This window comes from Microtus oregoni, unplaced genomic scaffold, assembly GCF_018167655.1.
Source record: "Microtus oregoni isolate MIOR12 unplaced genomic scaffold, Mior012 000028F_ref0000031, whole genome shotgun sequence".
Lineage (NCBI taxonomy): Eukaryota > Metazoa > Chordata > Mammalia > Rodentia > Cricetidae > Microtus > Microtus oregoni.
In genome coordinates, this window is record NW_024543087.1 from 5040220 (window position 1) to 5065935 (window position 25716).

General features: G+C 43.9%; 1 protein-coding gene across 2 annotated transcripts in view; it reads left to right on the forward strand.

Moving 5' to 3' along the window:
* Positions 1 to 5959: 5959 nt before the first annotated feature.
* Oxsr1 (oxidative stress responsive kinase 1) overlaps positions 5960 to 25716 on the forward strand; it is a 94261-nt gene continuing 74504 nt past the window's right edge. The window contains exon 1 of one of the 2 annotated variants that reach the window (XM_041677125.1): positions 5960 to 6559. In XM_041677125.1, the coding sequence (XP_041533059.1) occupies positions 6490 to 6559 (70 nt within the window). In that variant the 5' untranslated portion in view covers positions 5960 to 6489. Of the gene's footprint in view, positions 6560 to 19345; positions 19477 to 25716 lie in introns of those variants that run through there. The other variant, XM_041677126.1, reaches the window with a different exon arrangement.

The window sequence follows — 25716 nt, forward strand, 5'->3', positions numbered from 1 at the left end:
CCAGGTTTGTTTTCTTATCTACTGAGATGGTCTCATGGAGTCCAGGTTTGTCTTCTTATCTACTGAGATGGTCTCATGAGTCCAGGTTTGTTTTCTTATCTACTGAGATGGTCTCATGAGCCCAGGTTTGTTTCCTTATCTATTGAGATGGTCTCATGAGTCCAGGTTTGTTTTCTTATCTATTGAGATGGTCTCATGAGCTCAGGCTGAACATGCGTTCTCTTACACAGCTAAGGGTGGCCTTGCATTCGTGCCTTCATTTCCCAAGTTCTGGGATTATAAGACTCTGTCACCACGTACAATTTTGAAGTGGTTTTTATATTTATTTGGTGTTGAGAAGAATGAGTACAGGTTAAGGAAAAGTTAGATGAATTCCTGAAAGTGGGAGGGCATCAAGGGAGGACTAAACTAAGTAGGCCTTAAGACTTAGCAAATCTGTAATGTACTGGTTGAAATGTTGACCGCACCCAGCGACCTGCCACTCAGCTAAGTAGCCCCACCCTGTGCTCACTTGGCCTGGACTCATTAAGCTGCTGTGGGACAAGCCTGGAGGAACCTGACGCTCAGAGTCCAGTCTGACACTGAGAAGCCACTTTGGGCACGGGCTGACCATTTCTCTCCTATAACCACTTTACATCCACCTCGTGTGCCTAAGCATCTGTCACATTGGACATGCATGCCCTGAATCACCAAGATGGCAGTTTCTTAAGGCTTCAGAGTCCTGGCTTAAGTCCATTCCTCTACAGTCACAGTCCACGTAGTTAGTTAGTCTACCCTCTGACCTTCCATGTGCCTCTGCAGGGTATTATTCCAAACACAGAGCAGAAAACACACCTATGTGTGGTTGCTGGGAACAGGCAAAAGCACCTTGTCCTAAGTACTGCCATTTTGATTTCAGGCTCTATTTTACCTGTAGGGTGAAATAAAATTCCTGTTCCCAGCCCCTGGGGGAGCTTGGGACTTTCCAATAGCTGACCAGCATCCTCCTTAAACAGCAGAAATCATCTATCGTGCATCTTCAGTTCTCGGAGACATTGTGGCCGTGCCTAATAACAGAAAGAACAAATGGATCCATTTGGGAGGACTGAAAAGCTTACATTGTGTACTGGTTGAGTCTTTGAATCCTGATTGGCAGAAAAATCTAACTGTAAGTTGACATGGATGTTTGTGGGGTTTGTGCTTAAATACTGCTGCAGTGAACACTGGGATGAAGTCAGTCCCATTGTCCCTGAATCGTCAGTTTCTGCCGTGCCGCTCAGTAGTAGGTCCTGATTTGTGTGACCTCTTGTGTTGGCTTGGGTTGTTTTGGAGCCTCAGACCCACGACAAGGTTATTGTCCCTCCCTGGAAGAAGAAATGACATTATATTTCATGTGACATATAAAAAGGGCTCCATGGGAGGGATAGACTCTATCAGTTTATAATTGGCCCGGGGCCTGATAACAATTGAGGGAAAAAGAAACAGCTCATGACAGATTCATAAAAATTGTGCTCTTAAAAATATATTCAGAAGAGTAGAGCTGTGTGACAGGCTTTTATTTATTTATTTTTTTTTGGACCGCCAGCACCTAAATCATGACACAAGAACTTATTAATTATGAAAGTTTAGCTCTAGTTTAGGCTTGTGCCTAACTAGCTCTTATTATTATTATGTATATGAGTGCTGTCTCCATGTACAACTTTATACCAGAAGAGGGCATCAATCTCACTATAGATGGTTCTGAATCACCACATGGTTGCTGGGAATTGAACTCAGGACCTCTGGAGGAGCAGCCAGTGCTCTTAACTGTTGAGCCATCTCTCCAGCCCTCTAACTAGTTCTTCAGACGTAGAATAACCCATATTTTTGTTTATGTTCTTTTATGTGGCTCAGTTACCTTTACTCTGTACTGCCCATCCTGCTGCCTCTGTGGCTGGCTAATGACTCCCCCTCTCTTCTTCCCATAGCTCTCTGTCTAGCAGGCCTGCCTAGACCTCCTGCCTAGCTATTGGCCGTTTCATTTTTTATTAAACCAATCACAGTGACATATCTTCACACAGTCTAAAGGGCTGTAGCTCAGTGCCTCAGCTCTTGCTTAGTGTGAAGTCCTAGTCCAATCTCTCGTTCTTCGAAGGAAGAAGAAAAAAAATTCAGGTTCCTCACAGGGGGTACCCACTAATTTCTAGACTTCAAAAGTTATTTCTTTTATTTAAAAAGCCTATAAAATGTGAATTACTACAACTGCATAATTATCTGCTAATGATCACCCAAGACATCACTGGTCTTTCCCTCTTTATCCTAAAGCTGCTAATGGCAAAACTCAAGCCAGGCAGTGGCCTAAGTGAGAAAGCATGAATATGCTTTCACACCTGGTTTCTCAATCCAGTGATGCACTGAAGTAGAGGCTTTGTATAGATCGGTCATATTCTTGGGCCTGTTGCAATATTCGCCTTCTGAGAGTCTTGGTACACGAGACACATCTGTGGCTGTGTGTGCTCTCTCTACATCTGTGACTGTGCTCTCTCTACATCTGTGACTGTGTACTCTCTACATCTGTGACTGTGCGTGCTCTCTCTACATCTGTGACTGTGCTCTCTCTACATCTGTGACTGTGCTCTCTCTACATCTGTGACTGTGCTCTCTCTACATCTGTGACTGTGCTCTCTCTACATCTGTGACTGTGTGCTCTCTCTACATCTGTGACTGTGTGTGCTCTCTCTACATCTGTGACTGTGTGTGCTCTCTCTACATCTGTGACTGTGTGTGCTCTCTCTACATCTGTGACTGTGTGCTCTCTACATCTGTGACTGTGTGTGCTCTCTACATCTGTAACTGTGTGTGCTCTCTCTACATCTGTGACTGTGTGTGCTCTCTACATCTGTGACTGTGCTCTCTCTACATCTGTGACTGTGCTCTCTCTACATCTGTGACTGTGCTCTCTCTACATCTGTGACTGTGTGTGCTCTCTACATCTGTGACTGTGTGTGCTCTCTCTACATCTGTGACTGTGTACTCTCTACATCTGTGACTGTGCTCTCTCTACATCTGTGACTGTGTGTGCTCTCTACATCTGTGACTGTGTGCTCTCTCTACATCTGTGACTGTGTGTGCTCTCTACATCTGTGACTGTGTGCTCTCTCTACATCTGTGACTGTGCTCTCTCTACATCTGTGACTGTGTGTGCTCTCTACATCTGTGACTGTGTGTGCTCTCTACATCTGTGACTGTGTGTGCTCTCTCCACCCTACAAGCATGCTCCTCCAGGCACTGAGCTGGGGAAGGGTATGGGAGAGCTAACACTGTAATAAGTTCCTGGTTAATATTTCTCCTTTCTTCCTCCTCCTCCCTTCTGCTCTTAAGGACTGGTCTTTATGAATGCTAGGCTAGTAAGAACTGTATGAATGAGACATATTCTTAGCCCCTTCCTTGTTTCTAGTCTCTTAATAGAACAATTCTGCGATCTGTTCTGTAGTTTCTTTCCTCCTCTTCCTCCTTCTTTCCTTCCTTCCTTTCTTTTTCCAAGACAGAGTTTCTCTTGTACTTGTAGCCCTGGTTGTCCTAGAACCAGGCTGGCCTCAAATTCACAGAGATCAGCCTGGTCTGCCTCCCAAGTGCTGGGATTAAAGGAGTGCACCCCCACTCCCTGCTGTGTTTTGTAGTTTCTTAGGTGCACTCAGCAGAATTAAGCCCATCCCCCCCCCCCCCCCCCCACTAAGCCTTCACTGGTGCACTCTTCAATGATCACCCATCCCTTTTCTTTTTTTTTTTTTTTTTTTTTTGGTTTTTCGAGACAGGGTTTCTCTGTGGTTTTGGAGCCTGTCCTGGAACTAGCTCTTGTAGACCAGGCTGGTCTCGAACTCACAGAGATCCGCCTGCCTCTGCCTCCCGAGTGCTGGGATTAAAGACGTGCGCCACCATCGCCCGGCACCCATCCCTTTTCTTGACTCTTCCATTCTTTAGTCTGCCTCTTGAGGTCACCCCCCTCAACAAACTTTTCAAATTCCGTCTCAGAGCCTGATTTGGGAGGAAGAGGTCTAAACTAACCTAGAATGTGGGAAAACAAGGTTCTCCTCCCAAGGAAAATATGCCACATTCTCAGGAAAGCAGATGGGGATCTGTGATAGAAGGGGCAGGACTCCAGAACCACTCTCCGTTTCCCTTCCTCTCTTCCCGAAAATGATTACCAGGGGAACAACAAGCATAAGTGGAATCCAACCATAATTTTATTAATAGTTTCATAAGACTTAAAACTACCTTATTTAAAGCACAGTTTATAGCTGGGCTCCCTAATTATTTGCTGTTTATCATAGTCCACCTTTCCTGTATGGTACCTTATGATTTATAACTGCTTATCTATTAGTTTCCTTAAGTTGTCTACTGTTCACTACAAAAACTCCACCAAAAAAGAAAAAAGAAAAAGAAAAGGAACTAAGTACATTCTGATCGCCGTTAAGACAGTATCACATGGAAGATACTCTAGAGTCTGAAAAAGAGGCTGGAACTTGGGCTTGTGGCCTCAAAATCCTCAATTCCTTGCTTCCCTGCTCATTAGAATCATGGTGGTGTAACTAACCTCTGTTAGGCCACAGAGAGAAAGTCAGGGAGAGGGGAAATAAAATGTTCAGATCTTTAGAGCAGGTTCCAGCTCCATTAATCCACTAACGCTCAAGTGTGAGGAAGTAAACAAGAATGTTTAGTGAATTAATTCATTAATGTTTAGTACATTAATGAATGTATAGTGATGACATCTAATGATAATTTAGACCCAGTATCTTGAAATTTCACCACGAGCCTGGTAGTTCCTTTTCTTGTTGGGAGGGAAAAAAAGACAGGAGAGGAGGCACCCTGGATTAACTCTATTCCATTTTGAGGTAATGAAAGAAAGATGTAAAGTCTGTCCGTGGTCCACAAAGCCCAACAATTTCAGATGATTTTTGGTTTGCTGATCTTTCTATTGGTACAAACCTTGAGAATTCTAATCCTCCCCACTTCCTCTTCATGCTATTTTTCACTCTTTTTCCAGTAAAAGTTATCACATGCGGTAAATAAGCCACCCGCAATGCCTGAGACAAATCCCATAGCCAGACTTTGCACCTTCGTTAGGACTGAAACATTCTGTGTGTTGAAATCACCTTAGTCCTGCATGGGCTGGCCCAAATGCCTCTGTTCCTGAGATGGTCTACAAGTCCCATAAACCACTGTGCTCAGTGACTTCCTTCTGGAGAGCTCGGCAGGGCCCGCACTGAGGTATTCGGCTGAAAACCCGTTCCTACCCAGGTTTATCTTTTTATGTCCCCCGTCTCCCCCATTTTACCCTAAGGCCGAGAAAACGGACGGTGAGGATGACCACAGACAGGGCCCTTGAAATGACCCCAAGGCGGGTGACAAAAATCTCCCTGCACAGTAAAGGCGGTGTCTGGGCAGAGTCAACCAGCCAAGGTCCCCGAGGCAGGTGCTCATTGGCTCTTCGCACTCCAAGCTGAGAAAAGACACAACTCACTCCCGCCCGAATCATGGAGGCGGCGCAGAGAACTTCCGCCTTAGGAAAAAAAATGTCATCACGGGCCGAGCTTCCGGTTCCACGGGGGGGGGGGGGGGTGGAGAGCGCAAGACCTTTTATCCTAGTTGGCTGTGGTCCCCCCGAACCCCACCCCGCCGCTCCCCTGGGCTTTCCACACCCTGGGGAACGGTTTGCACGTTGCGAGGGTGTGACGGCGACGCCGTGACGTCACCCAGAGACCAGAGTCCTGAAAGGTCTTAGCGCTGCGGCAGAACAGCGAAGGCAAGCGCCTAAAGGCGGGACTAACGTATGACTGATGTCCGCTCCCACCAGTTGCCCTTTTCACGCTTCCTCAAACCAACCAATAAATGAGACGTGAAGACCGCAACGTCCCTCAGCCGCTACAGGAAGCCCCGCCCCCTACGCTGGGCGCTCAGTGGCCGCCATGCTTAGTGTGGTTCCCCGTTCCGAGGCTGTTGGCTGTCTCTTGGCTTTCGGACGCCCTCAGAGAACTCCATGAGCATTTCTTCCCTCCGACTGTCGACTTCCCCTTCTCCGGCTCCTCCCTAGCTCGCCGCTTGCACCGCCACACCTAAGATGGCGGCTGTTCGGGCTGAGGCTTCCCCAGCGTGGTGACGTCAGCGCGCAGCGTGCCGGCAGGTGGAGGGAGAAGGGAAAGTTTGGCCCGTGCTTGGGGTTCGGGTGGAGGGCGGGACGGAGGGGCAGGGCCGGGGAGAAGCTCGTGTCGCGGTGCGGCGGAGGCTGAGGCCGGCTCGTGGGCCGGGCTAGGGACCGCGGGACGCGGAGCCGCAGGAGACGACGTCGGCCGCAGCCGCGCGTCCCCGCCTCGGGGCCGCGCTCGACCCGCGCGCCCCGGCGTCGTGCGCCCCAAGGCTGGGCCAGGCGGCTGGTGGGGGGCGGCGGCTGGGCGTGAGGGAGGCGTGCGGCGAGTTGACCCCGAGAGCCCCGTGCGTGAGGGAGCGCCGAGCCAGGCGCTGCTAGCGGCCGTCATGTCTGAAGACTCGAGCGCCCTGCCCTGGTCCATCAACAGGGACGACTACGAGCTGCAGGAGGTGATCGGTGAGAGCTGAGGGCCCAAGCCTTGCGGGGCATCGGTGCGAGGCATGCGCCTGGGGTGGGGCTCCCTCCGCGGAGAGAGGCGTACCTGGGACAGACATGTCCTGTGCAGAAAGGCGTGTGGATGGGCGGCAGGCCTGGTCGAGAGCTGTGTGTCCCCGTGCTTGTGGGCTGTGGGCACTTGAGTCCATTCCTGCCTCCGCGAGGCGGCTCCTTCAAGTGTACCCGAAGTGCTCGGCTGCAGGGGTGGGGCTGAGGGAGGCTGCAGGTACCGGTGCTGAGCTGCTTAGACCCGGCTTTGGCTCCTTACAGTGGGCTCCTTGGCATTAACTAAGTAGAAAAGCTGTAACCGGCCTTGCAGGGAGGAAACGGGCGAGAGGAGTTATAATAAGGAATGGCTTGGACCAGGCAGCTGATTTCAAGGAAAATTGTTTTTCTGAGGTGAAGACTTGTTGAGTCTTTAAGTGAGTTGAGGGAAGCTCGCTCCCGTTCCCCAATTGAGGGGTGAGGATAGGAAGATCCCGAGGAGAGAGAAAGTGCTTGCTAAGTTTTAGGACCAGAAAGAGGGCACACTTGGATCTCAGGGACCTTTGAGGCCACGCTAAGGATCTGGGAGTTTTATATGTCCTTGGTCGAACCATGGAGTGATCCCTAACTCTCGTTACCGTGTGTTGAGTGTACCTGAATAGGTCTGAGAATGCTGGTTGACTGTCAACAACCAAGGATTTTCGTTCGCAGAGGCGCATAGTGCTTGAGGAGATGTTTAGGGGCCTGGGATTAGGGGAAGATTTGTAGCACTGTAATGACAGACACAATGACCATAGACATCAGAAGGGGTTGGATTTAGTTAAACAAAGGCTCAATCAGCTGACGTGAGCAGACCTCTGAGTGTGAAAGATTGTCTACGCGGCCAGCGTCTTGCCTTAGAAGTAGTTCTATAACAGAGACCAGCCGGAAGATCCCATAGCGTCCTTAAAGGTGCACGTTTTTTATTGCACTGCTTGTGTTTAAAAAAAAGAAAGAAAGAAAAAGAAACAACCTGCCATGCGGTGGTGGCACATGCCCATCCCAGTACTTGGGAGGCAGAGGCAAGAGGCTCTTTCTGAGTTAGAGGCCAGCCTGGTCGACAGAGTGAGTTCCAGGACAGCCAGAGCTGATACACAGAGAAACTCTGTTCTGGGGGAGGAGGGGAGGCTACCCACCAAATTTCTGTGTGTGTGCACCTGCGGGCGGGCAGTAGAGGATAGACTTTCTTGTTTGTGCTCCACTGTATTTTTTGATGAGTCTCATTAGTTGACCTAGAATGCACCATTTGACTGACTGGTTAGTGAGACTCCAGAGACCTCCTGTCTCTGCCTCCAGCGCGGGATTACAGGCTCTTTACTGATCTGGGTGCTGGGGATCGAAACTCAGCAGGCCCTTTACATTAAACTATCTCCCCAGTTCTCCGCCCCACTCTCCTTTTAAGGGGAGCTCTCAGGTAGCTCAGCCTGACCGCAAATTTGCCATATAGCTGAGGCTGGTCTTGAATTCTTTATCCTGTTGCCTTCATTTCTCTAAATTTCATTTTTATACTTTATTGGTCCCCTGTTTTCCAACAACGTGGGCCAAGTTTTAGCTAAAAAACATCAGCTGCCTAATAATATGGTTCAATAGGTAAAGGGCACTCCTGCCAAGCCTGATCGTCTGCCACCGCTCTCCCCATAGAAGTGTAATAAAACGTAAAGTATGTCTGATCTTTAGGTCATTTCATAGCTCTGTCCTTGCTGCATGTTAGGTCTTTAACATGTACTGCTTGAGCTAGCTGCTACATCTCAGTTGCTTGGGACTTTAAATTTCATATTGAAGGAATCTCCAATATTTAACTGGGAGATTCCAGAATGATGTCAGAAAAATAAAGAGTCCCTATTATTGTTCTGGAAGAATAGCATTGCTTTTCTTTCTGGTGGAGTGTACATCCTTCCTAATTTCCACAGCCTAACTGTAGGGGCGGTTGTGATCATTCTTGATGCATTTGCAGTTGAGCTGCAAACTTTCAGAGTTACAAGGGCTGTGGAGATTTAGTGACATTAATTCTGTATAGTCAGAACTATAGAACAGAATGTCTGAGTGGGTGATAGGAAGGGAGCCTTAGTTTTCTAAGAGTTGATTTTCACTCCGGCCACAGAGTGGTCCAAGCTTCGTCAGAAGGTTAAGAATACCAGTGTGATTTGGTCATTGATGGCTGGAGAGACGAATGGCTTAGTGGTTAAGAACACCTACTGTTCTCCTGAGGACCTGAGCTTGGATCCTGGCACCTGTGTCAGGTGCTCACAGCTACCTGTAATGGAAGCTTCAGAAGATCTGATGACCTCTTCTGGTCTCAGGCATCCACCCGCACATACATACCATTCGAATACACACACACACACACACACACACTCTTAGATAAAAAATAAAAATAAACTGTATTAAGTATGGTTTAATACCATGAGTTTCAGTCATTACAACATTTAGTGATTTTTTTTTTTTTTGGTGGGGGTAAACTTACTTTATCCATCATCCAGTTTTAGACATTCCCATTATCCCTGTGAGATTACTTAGTACTTCCTGCCCCCAGTCCCAGGCAACCACAAATTTATTTTTGTCTATAGGTTTGTTGTTTATGGATTTTTCATTTAAATGGGATCATATAATAATGTGACCTTTGCTGTTTGGCTTCTGTCACATAGCACACTATTTTTACTTTCCTAAAAACGTTTGTGAAAGTATAATTTACATCCCTTAAAATCAGCCTGATCAAAGTGTCCAGTTCAGTAATACTTTAGTGAGTTTGCGAGTTTAGTGAGTTTGGTCGCCACCACAGCCCAGCTTTAGAGCATTTCTCTCATTCCAAAATGATGCCTCACATCCATTTGCAGTAACTCCCTGTTCCACCCCAGCCCCAGGCAACCAGAACTTTGCTTTCTGTCTGTGTGGGTTTGCCCTCTGGACATTTAATAGGAGACTCATCATCTAGTGTGTAGTCCTTGATCTTTGTCATCTCTTACTTTGGGCACTTTGCTGTCCCGTAGCACCAAGTAACAGTTCCTTCTCATTGGACACCAGTTGATGAATGTTGGATTATTTCTGCTCCTTGGCTGTTTGGAATAAAGCTATTAGTATTTACATTAAGTCTTCTTGGGAATGTTTTATTTTTCTTGCACAAGCTCAGGAGTAGAACTGCAAGGCCATAATAGTAAGTTTAACTTCTCTCCATAAATTGCCAAATGGTTCTGCAAAGTACTCATACCATTTTATATTCTACTGTGGGAGAATTCCCATTTCTCTATAACTTAGCAGTATGCAATTTGTCTTTTTTTGTTTATGTGAATGTTTATGTGTGTTGAAGGGAGCAAGTCCAGAGCCTCACACGTGTTAAACGTGTGCTGGCTGCTGAACTCCATCCGTTCTAGTGGATGGGAAGCGGTGTCTGCTGTATCTCTCTGAGGACCGATGCTGGTGGAGGTCTGTTGATGTTTGCTTATTAGATGTCCACACGGATATCTTTAATTCTCACTCTTGGGGTGTTCTTTGGACCTTTTTTTGAGGCAAGGCTCTCCTCAGGAGCCCAGACTGGCCCCCCTCCCTGTCTCTCTCCCTTCCTCTCTTTCTTTTTTTCCTAAGACAAGTTATCACCAGACAGCTTTGGCCTGGAACTCCCCATATAGACCAGGCTGTCCTCGAACTCACAGAGATCTTACTGCCTCTGCCTCCCAAGTGTGTTGGAGTTAAAGGTGTGCCACTGCTTGGCTCTAGAAATTTTGCTTAATTTTTTTTTTATTAATTTATTTTGAGATAGGGTTGAGACAGGGTCTAGCTATGTTGTTCTGGCTGGCCTGAACTTGAGGTAATCCTTCTGCCTCTGCCTCCTGGGGATTTTGATTCGTAGGCTTGAGCCACCACACCTGGCTAAACTTTCACATTTTAGTGGATTTCTTTTTATATTGGTTTTTGCCTTTGGTGTATATATACCTAGGACATCTTTACCCAACATTATAGAGTTTTTTTTTTCTATTTTCTTTAAACATTGTAACTGTAGCTGTTATATTAAATCTCGGATACATTTTGAGGTTTTTATACGGTGAGAGATAAGGTAAAAACCTGGTTTTATTTAAAGACGTTAAGACATAGAAGAGGAGAGAAGAGCTTTCTTGAGTCTTCTCTGCTTCTCCTGTGTTCTAGGGATTGGATTCAGGTCCTCAGGCCTCTCTACCCTTTGAGCAATCCACCGGCCCCTTGTTCTCCTTTATGGTAAAACAGCAAAAACCCTGCCCTGGGAACATGTTAAACATACGAGTTGGAATTCAGAAGACTTCCTTTTAAAGAACTTTATCATTGTAAAGACGTTTTGACAAGTTTTAATGTTTCCTATTTGCTGAAGGAGTTGATTCCCTCACAGTTAATCATTCATCCTTTTAGTAACTGAACTCATGTCTAGTCTAGTCTTACATTAGAAATTTTTAGCATATTACAGCTGGAGGATGGCTACGCGGTTCAGAGCACGTGCTGTTATTCCAGAGGACCAGGGTTCATGTCCCAGAACCCATGTTTGGTAGCTCACAACTACCTGTAACTCCAGCTACAGGGGATCTGACACCTTATTCTGGTCTCTCTGTGTGTGTGCACACAAATAAAAATAGAATGTTTAAAAAAAGAATTTCAGCATGGTCATACTATATTTGATATGCGTGGAGAGTTTTAAAGAAGGATTTGGGGGTAGACTGTCTAACCTTGTCTTTACCACTCAATAGCTTTGCAATTGTGGCCACATTTTGTGCAGTTTTTTTTTTTAAGATTTATATATTATGGGCCGGGCGGTGGTGGCTCATGCCTTTAATCCCAGCACTCGGGAGGCAGAGGCAGGCGGATCTCTGTGAGTTCGAGACCAGCCTGGTCTACAGGACTGGCTCCAGGACAGGCTCCAAAGCCACAGAGAAACCCTGTCTCGAAAAACCAAAAAAGAAAAAAAAAAAAGATTTATATATTATGTATACAGTGTTCTGCCTGTATGTAGTTACTGGCCAGAAGAGGGCACCAGATCTCATTACAGATGGTTGCGAGCCACCATGTGCTTTCTGGGAATTGAACATAGACCTCTGAAAGAGCAGCCAGTGCTCTTAAACTCTGAGCCATCTCTTTAGCCCCCCCTTTTTTGTTTTTGTTTTAAATAAATGTTGGTGTTTTGTCTGCATGTATGTCTGTGTGAGGATATCAGATTCTCTGGAACTGGAGTTATAAATAGTTGTGAGCTGCCTTATGGGTGCTGGGAATTGAACCTGGGTCCTCTTGAAGAGCAGCCAGTTCTCCTAACTATTGAGCCATCTCTCCAGCCCCTGTTCAGCTTGTATTAAATGCACCCTAAAGTACTTGTTATTATCTGTTTTCTTTCTTTCTATTTGTCTTTTTCTGTGACAGGGTCTCTGCATAGTCTTGTCTATCCTGGAACTTACTAGACCAGGCTAGCTGCAAACTTACAGAAATCCACTTGCCTTTGCCTCCCAGTGCTGTGTTAAAAGGCTTGCACCACCATGCCTGGCCCCTTTGCCTTATTTTTCTCAGATTCTGATACTGCTATAAAACATGAAATTCTATGTGATTTGAAATCTTTAAAAAATTTATTTGTGTGTGGGAGAGTCTTGGTGGTCTATGTACATGTGTGTGTATGTTTTATGTGTACCCCTTGTGTGGAGGCCAGAAGTGGACATGGGTGTCTTCTGTGTGTCCCCATTTTGTCTTGTCTCTGCATCCCTGCACTCCATCCTCTGCTGGTTACTCAGTGTTTACACAGGACTAGTATCTGAACTCAGGTCTCCATGTTGTTAGTCATTTTACCCCTGAGCCATTTTTCAATTCAGCCTCATGATTTGAATTGAAATCTCTTTTAAAAAATATTGATTTATTATCTATACAGTGTTCTGCCCATGTCTGTTATAAGCTTACTGGAACATCTCTGCATGCCCCCTCCCTTCCAGGTTTCATTCAAGTTTTGGTGGATTAGACATGGTAATATATCTGTATAAGACTCTGCCACTGTGGTATTGTAAAGCTACATTATGGTGACAGAGACAATGACCTTGGCAAGGAAGGGCTGTTCCATGTGGCTTTTATTGTCATCTGAAAGTCTCAGTGTGACTGGTTACTTCAGACTAAGTTTAAAATTGGAACACTTTAGACTAGTTTTGAGACTGGATTTTGGTTGATACTCACCCTTCTTTGACAAAGGCAATTCGATAGCTTTATTCTTTACTTTATCCTCATCATTTTAATATTTATCAGTTTTTATTAGCTACACATTTGAATTTTTAAAATCATGATTTCAGATGTAGATTCTCAACCATCCCTCCATAATCGTGAAAGACTTGAGTTCTGCCTGTAGTGATGTGTTTTCTGCATAGTTAGGAGAGCCGAGTGACATTTTCAATGAGGCCGTCATAGATCCTCAGCTTCATAGGACTAATTCAGAAATTGCATTTGTCGTATGTAATATCAAACAAGTAACAGTGGCTTAATACAGTACTTCTCCTCTATAGAAGATGAGGGGGCTAGCAGTTCAGACGTCTGAGGCCCTTGGTTTCATACCATCACTAGCTAGCCTGTGATGCCCATATTCATGACGGTGTGGTATTTGTTTCACCTCCAGCTTCATGCTCACATCTGGTCCAGAAGAATGGGGCAGAAAGACAAAGAGATGGCAGCTGAGTTAGTACCCTTTTAAGGGACTTTTTCTTCCTGGATGCCTTAATCATTGACTTCTTTTTATTTATTGGTTTGAACTATGTAACTTGGGCATCACAAGGGAGACTGGTGATTGAAGCTTTTTAGCTGGGTCTTACATTATTACTTCAATAGAGTAGAAAGTTGTGAATAAAGCTGCTGCTTTGTTTTGTCAAAACTAGGTGACTCATACCCAAGGTTCTCTTGATAAAGATACAAACGATTATAATTTTATTTATTTTATGTGCATTGGTGTTTTGCCTGCATGTATGTCTGTGTGAGGGTGTCAGATCTTGGAGTTATAGTTTATGCCTTGTGGGTGCTGGGAGTTGAACCTGGGTCCTCTGGAAAAGCAGTCAGTGCTCCTAACCACTGAACCATCTCTCCAGCTCCTGACCTGAGTCCTAACTTTGCTTGCACTGTTTTATTTGCATTTTTTTGTGAGACCAGCTAATTATTGGGTTATTGTAATGATTAGGTGAAAAACAGATATTTAAGAGTTTGCTCAGCATACTAAATTGTCAGTTAATGTCACCATTCATGATAACAATGGTGAAGTAATATACAAAGAATGGGTTATTTTTGTGTTCTGTCTTAAGCAAGGAATTTCTTTTCCTTGAAGAATATTCCACTATTTGATTAATTCATTCAAGTATTTATTGTGCACCTGTTATATCCGGGTCTAGGTGCAGAAGTGAAGCAGGGAAGCGAATTCAGAAGTCCTTCCTGTCCTGGAGTCCATGGTTCTGCATAGGTGAAGAGGGGAAGGATTGTAGGTTGGCAGAGATAGACGTGGTGTGCAGTTGGAAAGCCTCACCTGTGCGAGCGACATTGAGGGACGGCCTGAAGGAGGTGTAGCAGTAATTGTGTGCTTATCATAGAGAGTTTGATCCAAGAGGAACTGAGAAGGAGTAGGTGTGGTGGCAAGAGCAGAGAGCAAGGCAGTGAAATAACACTGAAGAGGTGAAGAGCTTCAAAAGACAGTGTGGTAGGGATGCAAGGCCTTGGCCTTGGTCAGAATTTAAGTCCTTCAGGGAACTTAACATTATTTATTTGTGTGGGCATAGGCATGCATATAGATGTCAGAGCACAGGTTGTGTAAATTAGTTCTTATCCCACTGTGCTGGTTTGAATGAGAAAGGCCCCCGTAGGTTCATATATTTGAATACTTGGTCCCTGGTTGGTGGAACTGTTTAGGAAGGATTAGGTGTAGCCTTACTGGAGGAGCTGTGTCACCAGGAGCATGCTTTGAGGTTTTAAAACACTCCTGAGGATTCCTACTCTCTCTTGCTGCCCCTTGGCTGTGGATAAGATGTGAGCTCCTAGCTGTTCCTTCACTCGGCTGTTATGGACTCTTCTAACCCTCTGCAACCCTCTGTAAACCAATTCAACACTTTGTTTCATAGTTGCCTTGGTCATGGTGTTTATCACAGTGACAGAACACTCACTGAGAAATCCACTTTGTGTCCTAGAGAGTAAACTCCAGTTGTCAGGTTTGGAGACAAGGCACTCCACCCATTGAGCTGTCTTGTAAGCCTGAGCTTCACTTTTGCTGTGAGAAAGGTGGAAAGTTATCTCAGGGCTTTGAACATTGGTTTAGCTTTGAACATTGCCTGGCATTTGTAAACTCAGGCTGCTCTATGAAGTTTCCGTGGTTTGTTTTTAGAGACAGAGTCTCTTTTTGTTGTTTGTTTTGTTTTGAGATGAAGCTTCTCAGTGTAACAGCGCTGGCTGCATGGCTATCCTAGAATTCACTCTGTAGACCAGTCTGACCTCAAACTCACAGAGATCCTCCTGCCTCTGCCTCCTGAGTGCTGGGATTAACGGCGCCTGTTGCCACCCTCACCTCTATGTATGAGGTTTTGGTAAGGTTCTTTCTTTCGAAAGAAAAGTTGTCTAAGGTAGAGAAGTGTCCGTGGAGGTGAGGAGAGTGGTCAGGTTCAGGACATAATATATATCGAGGCTAGCGCATTGGATGCATGAGAAAGGGGAGGTAAAGTGACTCCTAGATTTTTGTCTGGAACATTAGGAAGAGGGAGTTACGGTCCCCTTTAATGGGAGATCACTAGAATGAAGAAGAAAGCCTATAATGGCTCGTTCATTGGAAAGCCAGGGGCTGTTTGAATAATGACTCAATGCATATGGCGGAATGTCTTTATTTTCATCTTGCGTGCAGAGGCTAACTTGATTTGATGACATTATTCTTACAGTCATTTCATTTGTTCTTGGGGCCATAATTTTCAACAAGACTGACAGCAGGCCTTATTTTTAGGAAGCTTTAAAAAGTGTAAATTTTAATACTTTGCATAGTCAGGTGATTGATTGCCTTTGTCATTTTATTTTATTTTATTTTGAGTTAGGGTTTTAATATGTTACCTTTGCTGTCCTGGAACTCACTTAGTAAAGTAGGCTGGTCTGCCTTAGCATCTCAAGTGCTGGGATTAAAGGTGTGCTCTGTCACTGCCTGGTGTCTTTGTCGTAGTGGTGGTTTGAATAGGCACATAGGGAGTGGCACTGTTAGGTGTGGCCTTGCTGTAGTAGGTGTGGCTTCTTTGGAGGAAGTGAGTCACTAGGGAGTGGACTTTGAGGTCTAAAAAAGTTCAAAGTTGGTTAGTGTATAACAGTCTCTTCTTGTTGCCTGTGAATTCAGATGTAGAATTCTTAGCTGCCTCTCAGTACCACGTCTGCCCGCATGAGGCCATGCTTCTTCCCGCCATGACAATAATGGACTAAACTGCTGAACGATAAATCAGCCCAAATTAACTGTTTTCCTTTATAGGAGTTGCTGTGGTCATGGTGTCTCTTCACAGCAATAAAAATCATAACAAAGACCTTACCTTTTGTGATAACAGTCTGACTTAGCTTGTTTCTTTAGTAAATGCAAAGCCTCACTAAGAAATACCTTACAATCTCTAGACCATGTATCTCTTATGTTTTTTGAGTCAGGATTTTTCTGTGTAGCTCTGACTGTCTTGAAATTTACTCTGTAGACCAGACTGGCCTCAAATTCACAGAGATCCTCCTGCCTATGCTTCCTGAATAGTGGATTAAAGGCAGGTGCTACCACTTCCTGGCTGTGACTAGGTTTTTTATGGCATTTTTCATATATATGAAATTACATTTTGCTGTGACAAAAGACGATAACCAATGCAGCTTACAAAAGGAAGCATTTAAGCTGGGCTGTGGTGGTGCACACACTTGGGAGGCAGAGGAGGGTGGATCTCTGTGAGTTTGAGGCCAACCTGGTCTACAGAGCGAGTTCCAGGATAGCCAGGGCCACACAGAGAAATCGTAATTCTGGAAACAAAAACAAACAAAAAGGCATTTAATTTGGGGGCTCACAGTTCCAGAGGATTAGAGCCATAACCATCATGGCAGGGAGTTTGGCAGCAGGCAGGCATGGTGCTGATTTCAGTAGCTGAGAGTTTGCATCTTTTTTTTTTTTTTTTTGGTTTTTTCGAGACAGGGTTTCTCTGTGGCTTTGTAGGCTGTCCTGGCACTAGCTCTTGTAGACCAGGCTGGTCTCGAATTCACAGAGATCCGCCTGCCTCTGCCTCCCGAGTGCTGGGATTAAAGGCGTGCGCCACCACCGCCCGGCTGAGAGTTTGCATCTTGACAACTACCAAGCTGAGATGCTATCAAATCCCACACCCAGTGGCACACCTCCTCTAACAAGGCCATACCTCCTAATCCTTCCCAAACAATTCCACCAACTGGGCACCAAGTTTTCAAATACATAGGCCTGTGGAGCCGTTCTCATTAAACCACCACTATGCTTCCCAGCCTTATCTGCCCCTCCTCTTTGCAGACGTAGTTCTTTTCAGACATTTTTATCCACGCAGTCTGAGTTCGAGCCCCAAAATCTACTCGATGAAGGCAGAGAACTAACTCTTCTAAGTTGTCCTTTGACTTCTACATGCACACTAAGATGTGATCTGTGTACACATACTAAATGTAATAAAAAGATAATTCTAGATGAACAATTATGACTGATGTTTCGATTTGCTATTTCATTGTTAGTTCATTAACTAAGTTGTGTGTTGAGGAAATAAGAACTAAGTTTAAACCGTTCCGTTGTATGTAGAGTGAAATGTGTGCCCTGGCAGTGCTGACACGTGCGTGGGCAGCCCGAATATGGCGGTTCTGTTGAACTTGTGCATATTGACTTTCATGATCTAGGTTGATGAGGATGACTGATGTGGTCTCTTCCTCAAGAGGGCACCAGCTCTCACTACAGATGGTTGTGAGCCACCATGTGGTTGCTGGGAATTGAACTCAGGACCTATGGAAGAGCAGGCAGTGACTCTTAACCATTGAGCCATCTCTAGTAATTCCATATCTATGCCTTTTATTTCTCAGGTTTTTAGTTACCTATTATCACCTGAGACCTGAAATTTTTATTTATTTGTTTGTTGTTTTTTTGTTTATTTGTTTGTTTTTCGAGAAAGGGTTTCTCTGTGGTTTTGGAGCCTGTCCTGGAACTAGCTCTTGTAGACCAGGCTGGTCTCGAACTCACAGAGATCCTGTTTGTTTTTGAGACAGGTTTTTTTTTTTTTTTTTTTTTTTAGCTCTGGCTGTCCTGGAACTTGCTTTGCAGAAAGAACAGGTTGGCTTCGAACTCACAGAGATCACTCAGCCTCTTTCTCCCAGGTGTTGTGATCAAGTGCCACCACACCTAACTGAGATCTGAAAATTTTAAATGGAAAATTCCAGAAATAGATCCCGAGCTTTAAATTGTGACTCTTTTGAGTAACACAGTGAGACTGGCTACAGTTCTCACTGCTGGACATGGAGTCCAGGATGTCCATGCTGCCGTCTCTGTCAGCAGGTGTTCCCTGACTAAACCATGTGTATTGGTCTCAGTTGGTGTTAGCTAGCCCTTAGTGATGGCCCCAATGCAAGACATAGAGGTGCTGGCAGTTCTCACATACGTGACAAAGAGAAGCCATAGAGGATTTCCTTGACAACAAAACATACAAGGTGCATTTGTAGCTTTTGTTTTTTTATTTTTGCATTCATACACACATATGCATATATGAATGATAGGCTGACCTTGAATTCAGATTCTCCTGCCCTTCAAAGGCTATAATTAGAGGTGGGGTGTACACCCAGCTCCAAGGTGAAAGGTCTTAATATTTAAATGAAAAAAAAAATCAGCTGAGCATGGTAACTCCTGTCTGTAATCATATATACTGGAGAGATAGAGGCAGGAGGATTAGGAGTTCATGGTCATCCTCTTACAGAGAGTTCAAAGCTAGCCTAGGCTGTAAGAGACTGTTTCAAACAAACCTATGGTAATTGGGGTTGCTAAGGTATGTGATGAGAATGGATCATGCATCTATAAAATTGTGAATCAGGAAATTATATATAATTGTAATTATTGTTTGAAATTGTCGCTTTTTTGCTTCTTATTGTGCGTAATTTTGAGATTAAACTTTATCATAATTGTGAAAAAAAAAATCATTGTAGAGTTCAGTATTATTCCCTGGTTGCAGGCGTCTTCCGTGAGGGTTGGAAGGCATTCTCCATCAGGGGCAGCTGTAGCTGGGCTTTTCAGCACCATCATGTTTTGCTTATGTAGACATAACATTAACATAGTTCAGGCTAACATTTCAGGTTTTGTTTACAGTTAGTTTAAATTATCCAGAGATAGAATAGAATAATACCACTAGAGAATATTCTTGGAAAATTAACTTGATCACTAGTAGCACATAATATAGATGTGAGATTGTTTAATTAGGCACAGCGACTTTGTAGGAGAATCATTGTGTCTTTGTGATTTGAAAATTCTTCTCCCCACAGTCAGCTTCCTTCAGTTATGTTTCCAGGACTCATATAGTGGCTTCTCACTGAGAGCAGCAGAGGGTTGAGTTTTCTGTTTGGTTTTGTATGTAGAAGCGAGTCTAAGTCATTGTCACTTTGCCTAACCCTGTACTCAAGGGCTTCATAAAAGATGTTCAGCCTTTTAAAAAGCTAATTGCTGAGTACTTCAGTGGTAGTCTGTTGCGATAGTTTTATTTCATTTTATATTTTATTAGACAAATGGGCAAATAAAGACAAACCACTAAAGAGAAGGCAACACAAGTACATCTGATAATTGTTTCCGCTGAGGAAGGTATGGAAACCAGGTGTGTCCTGTGGCTTCAGATAGCTGAAGATGACAGCTCAGTCTTCTGAAATGTAGAGTAAGTCTTGTTTGTTGGGATGGGCGGTCTTATGGAACCTAACATTTTGAGGAGATCTCCAGATTTTCTGAAGTGGCTGTGCCATTTTGTAATCCTACTAACAATGCAGGAACATTCCAGTAAAATAAATAAAAATATATATATATTTTCCTATTGACACTTTATATTTATTTTTTGAGGTAGGATCATTTGATGTTTCCCAGCCTGGCTTTGAACTCAAGATTTTTCCATCTCAGCCCTCCTAGCAACTACTCTTAGATGTTGTCTGTGCTGTCCTGGGAATTGAACCTAGTGCCATATTTATCCTAGACAAGCATTCTACCTTCATGTATGTCCTCAGATCTCCCCTCCCCTAAGCCAGGGCCTTGGACTTGGTTGGAGAAAGTGTGTCACTGTGGGGCCAGATTCAGATAGTTGACTTCCTGTTGTCTGCAGGATGTAGCACTCTCAACTCTATCTGTCTGCATGCCAGCATGATGATAATGGATGAACCTCTGAAACTGTAAATGATCCACCCCAATTAAATGTTTTCTTTATCACAGTTGCCCTGGCCATGGAGTCTTTCTTAGCAATAGAAACCCAAGCTAAGAAAACCCAGCACTCTAGAATTATTTCATTCCAATATAATGGAAATCTTTTCTTCTTATGAATAAAACATATATCATGTAAGTTGAGAGAAATAATGTCATACCTCCTCATTAAAACCTATAGACAACAACACTCAAGAGGCAAAGGCAGGCGGCTTTCTGAGTTCAAGGCCAGCCTGGTCTATAGGTCTACAGAGCGAATCAGTTTGTACATCACAAAAGGGGACCTTTTTCGTTCGTTTGTTTTTCTGCTATCTATCCATCCATCCATCATCTATCATTCATCTATCTATCCATCCGTCATCTATTATCCATCTATCCATCCATCCATCCATCCATTATCTTACCATCCATCCATCCATCCATCTATCTCTATCATCCGTCTGTTCATCTATCTAATCTATCTGTATTTGAAAGGGTTTCTCTGTGTAGCCCTGGCTGTCCTAGAACTAGCTCTGTAGACCCGGCTGAAATGGAGCATACAGAGATCTGCCTGCCTCTGCCTCCTGAGTACTGGGATCAAAGGTGTACACCACTGCTTGCTTTGTGTCTGGCTTCCTCTCTGTCTGGGTAACGACTGCAGACTGAAACTTCCCTCTTTCCAAAATTCTTTTTGACCTGCCTCTACTTCCTGCCTGGTCGCTCCCCTTATACTTCCTGCCTGGCTACTGGCCAATCAGTGTTTATTTAAAATACAAGTGACAGGGTACAGACCATTGTCCCACAGTAACTCCCCATCCCTCTTTTTTTAAACAAGAACTCTGAATCAAATCTCCTTTGTTTTGCTTTTCTACTGACCATTATCCATAGCAACTTGTAATGAATATTCTAAACAAAGGCAAACATCCATAATCCATTTTTTGGGAATGTGGACATTGTTTTCCAGGCTACTTCCTGCTAATTGGGGGCACTGATAATCTTATGGGGACCTAGAGAAAATTTAGAATTATGATCAAGTCCTGACTGGAGTATCTCGTGAGGCTTGATCATCTCAGACAGCAGCCTTTGGATGTAGAACCCAGACATCTGGGCCATTCCTCTTATTGGAGATTTCTCAGGGTCTTCCTTGGTCAAACCTGATTTTTCTCAACGTAGAATGAATCCACAGTCCCTCATTTCCTGTGGAAACAAAAGCAAAACCTCTTCTCCAAAGTAACATATCTTTTGACTTCAATTTTGAAGTCAATACATTTTCAATATATATATATTCATATATTGGATTAATCCAGCAGCATTTATAATCAAATGTCTTTTAGCAGCTTTTGCTCCTTCCTCAGCCATCAAACAGTTTAAAGACAACACAATAACATACAGAATCCAGATTCCCTTGTGTTTTTCATCTTTACGTGGCTTTATTTTAACCTCTATTCCTTTTATTTTTATTTTTAAGTTTTGGCTTTTTGAGACAGGGTTTCTCTGTGTATCTTTGGTTGTCCTGAAATTCACTCTGTAGACCAGGCTGTCCTTGAACTCACAGAGATCCACCTGCCTCTGCCTCCCAAGTGCTGGGACTAAAGGTGTGTGCCACCATACCCAACTACTCTCTTTTTTCTTTTTTTTTTTTAAAGGGACTTTATCCTCTTTTTTTTTTCTTCTAAGCCTACATATATTTTTATTTTTATTTTTTGCCTACATATATTTTTAAACACACAGTAAACCATTTAGAGGTTTTCTTTGTCTTTGCATCTATCTTTACTGTATATCTCTCTTTTCCTGACCATATGAGTCTTTAATTTGCTAAGCGATATGGCCAGGATTAAAGCCGTGGCTTTGATGGCTGGATCCAGCCCATTCCTTAGCTTTTTTTCTGAGAGTCCAGCCTCATGGCAGAAGTACTGGCCAGAGCCATATTTATTGCCACAACTCTATGGCGTTTCAAGGTCCCTGCCACCATCAAAAAGCTTGCAGTCAGCCTTTCATCAACACTATTTAAATTTTTCGTGGCAGGACTGCTTAAAAGAGCTGCAAGGTTTTGCAGCTAAAGCTGAGTCAAGAAGCCTCTTTTAAATGAGAGCGCTTGCCTCTAGCAAGCAGAGCCCGCCCGAGAAAGTGCTGCTATCAAGAAGACGTGCTTAACTCTATTCTTTTCTATCTAGAATAACTTCCCAAGCTCTCTCAGTCTTTTAAGTGGACTTGGTCAGCCCCATGTTTGCACGCCAGGCCATCACATCAGGCTCTGTGTTAGCTACTTGTTTCTTGTACTTGTAGAAAATATGTATCCTTTTATTTAGCATTTTGTTCAATGCTTTTTCCTGACACCCCTCCCCACTTTAGATATTTAGGGTTTTGTTTTGTTTCTGAGATGGGGTTTTACACTATAACCTTTGTTAACCTTGAACTCCCTGAGCCTGGGTTGGTCTGGAACTCAATGATGTTCCTGTTTTATCCTGATGCACATTCTGATTGTAGACCTGTAATGAAATGATCACTGGAACAATTACTGACAACCATACTGATTAAATCACTTAACACTTTTTTCCATTAATGGGCAGACCAAGCTTGTGCCTCTGAAAAGCCTCTGGAGACCAAGATCAGGGTGCAGTATTTTAAAAGATAAAGCCCACAAAGACTATATTATACATTTAAGTTAATGTGGGGTAAAATTGGCCTTTAAATGTTTATTTCTGGCAGAGCATAGTAATTATTTCAGTTATAATATCACATTTTTTTTTTAAAGTTTTTCAAGACAAGGTTTCTCTGTAGTCCTGGCTGTCCTGGAACTAGCCTTGTACACCAGGCTGGCCTTGAACTCACACATAATATTTTTTTTTTACTTATTTTTTATTAGTTATTAGTTTACTTTAATTATTTTGGCTAATACATCTGGACCATGGTCAAGGCCATGGAACTTGCAGATGTATTGCCAAGGCAGATGTGACTGTTAGGGTAGGGTGTAGGGGCTGAGGACTGATGTCAGAACAGGATGGCAGTTGTCTGTGTAGGGTGACTTCTAAGTTGTTCTTGTATTTGAGACCCTGTCACTTAGTGGACCTGGGGCTCACTATTCCAATGAGACAATGGTCCGGTGGGTTCCAAGGGACCCTCCTGCCTCCTGTTTCCTCAGCACTGTGACCACAGGCATGTGCTGCCATGCCAAGCTTACCTGGGTTCTGGGTCTCTGGTCTCAGGGTCTCACGCTTGTGTGGCAAGCACTTTATGGATGGAGCTGTCTCCCCAAACCATTTTACAGGTTGATTGGCAATCTTATTAAAGTCGAAGTTACTGAAAGTAAATGCTTGTTATAAGGGAGTGGGTGCCTTTGCCTCACAATAGTGCAGACATTTGGGTTTTGAGCCCAGCAGTCTGCCGAGAACTGTGTTGATAAGTGCAGTTACTGCGCAATACATAAACCATTTTTCCTCCTCACTTGCCAACATTTTCTTGAAATTGCTTTTATGTTTGAGAGGAAGATGAGAGGCTAGAGAAGGAGGGAGAGAATTAATGAGCACTTTCCCTGTAGTGTTTAATGTTTTTCCATCTGGGGCTTACTGTACAAGAGAACGTTTAGTGTACAGTCATACAAGTGATTAAGACGTTGGGGGTGTGGATCCCATGCAATTTCAGTAAAATGTATGAAGGGTGGAGTGCTGGTAGGGGTAATTTGTCCTTCTGTGTTTTGGGAAAGTACTTTTGAATCTTAATAAGCTCACCCTAGAGCAAATAATACTTGATAAACACATGTGTTTGAATAGTTAAATAACTGAAAATTGCATAATGAGTAAATAAGCGAGTAATAGCAATCATTAATTGAGTATTTCTCTGTCAGGCACATGGTTGGGAAATGGAAATTTATTCTATCATTGGTGGAATTGTGGTATAAATTTCATTCCTTTCAATAGTATTTCTTGGAAATAGGTGAATTTTGAGTCAGGCACTGAAAGGAGAACATTGTGCGGGTTAATATATCGAAAGACACCCACCTTACTTGCATGAAGGTGCTAAATTGCATTAGGTCCATGAAAAATGGACACAATGCAGTGTGCAGTAGGCCTTGTAATCTGGAGGTCTGAGGAGTGACTTACAGGTGCACACTTCAGTCTTGGTGGAGGGAGGGTTCCACCTAGATGCGGTTTAAGAATAGTGCAGTCAGGAAGGCCCGTGCTGGGCCAGAGAGGAGAGGGAGATTGGATGGCTGAAGAGAACGGGAGTGAGGCAACTTCCACCACCTTAAAGGGCTTGAGAATGCCCTGAGCCTTGTTTTTTTGGGAATAGGGGCAGGGCAGAAGGGGACATCAACCAACAAAAGCTTTTTAGATTACCCATTCACTGCTGCATCGGGGCTGAGTTTTGGCTGCTTTTGAAGCATTGCTCCATGCTCTTTTCAAAATTCTTGGATTAGGAGGTAACGGTTGTAGTGTTCCTTGTTTGTTTTATTCTGTTTTTCGAGACAGTTTCTCTTTGTAGTCCTGGCTGTGCTGATCGGTCTCTTGAGACCAGACTGGCCTAACAGATTTTTCTGCCTCTGCCTCCTGTGTTCTGGGATCAAAGGTGTGTGCCACTATACTTGGCTAGAAGTTACCGTTTTAGGATGTTTGCTTGATTAAAATTCTTGCATGTAGGATATTTTGTAACCGTCACTCAGGGAAAGAGTGAGCCTACCTTGTGATGTAGCCATTCCCAACTCCTCACAGCCACTATTTTGTCTCTGGATTTGCGTATTCCGAACATTTTACATAGAGGAAGTCTGGTAATACGTGTCTTAGACACTTGACTTCCCTCTCTTAGCCTATTCTTTTTTTAGGTTTACTCATGCTGTAGTGTGTGTCAGTATTCATTTCTTGACTCATGGCTACAGCACTTCCGGCCTTGGCTTCCATTATCCTTCCTGAGGAACTGCTGCCTCCCTCTTTGACTGACATGGATCCTTTTAGTTACATCAAGCCCATCCAGATAATTCAACATCACCTTCCCATCCTAAGATTTGTACTTTCCTTCTTTTTTATATTTTGGGACTGGGTCTCATGTAGTGAGACCTGGAACTGACTCTACAGCCCAGTCTGTCCTTAGACTCTGAACCTTTTGCTTCTGCTCCTTGAATGCTGGCGTCACAGTTATGAGCCACCTTGCTTAGCTTCAGATCTTTAGGTTGGCAGTATTTAACAAGTATTTCTATGATGGAGGTGGGTCTTGTATCTTATCTGTTGCTTTCATTGGTTAACTAATAAAGAAAACTGCTTGGCCTGATACGACAGAAAATTAGGTAGGCGGAGTAAACAGAACAGAATGCTGGGAGAAAGAAGCCGAGTCAGGCAGTTGCCATGATTCTCCCACTCCAGACAGACGCAGGTTAAAATCTTTCCTGGTAAGCCAGCTCGTGGTGCTACACAGAATATTAGAAATGGGTTAGGTCAATATGTAAGAGCTAGCCAATAAGAGGTTAAAACTAATGGGCTAAGCAGTTTTTAAAAGAATACAGTTTTTCGTGTAATTATTTTGGGGCATAAGCTAGCCAGGTGACCAGGAGCTGGGGTGGCAGGGAAGTGGCCTGTTGCTCCATTCAACATTTCTAAAAAAGTATTTTTATTTGATGTGTGGATGTTTTTCCTACATGTATGTCTATTCATGGTTGGTACCTGTGGAGGCCAGAAGAGGGCATTGGATCCCTTGGAACTGGAGTTAGAGGTGGCTGTATACCAACTACCAGGTGTGTGTT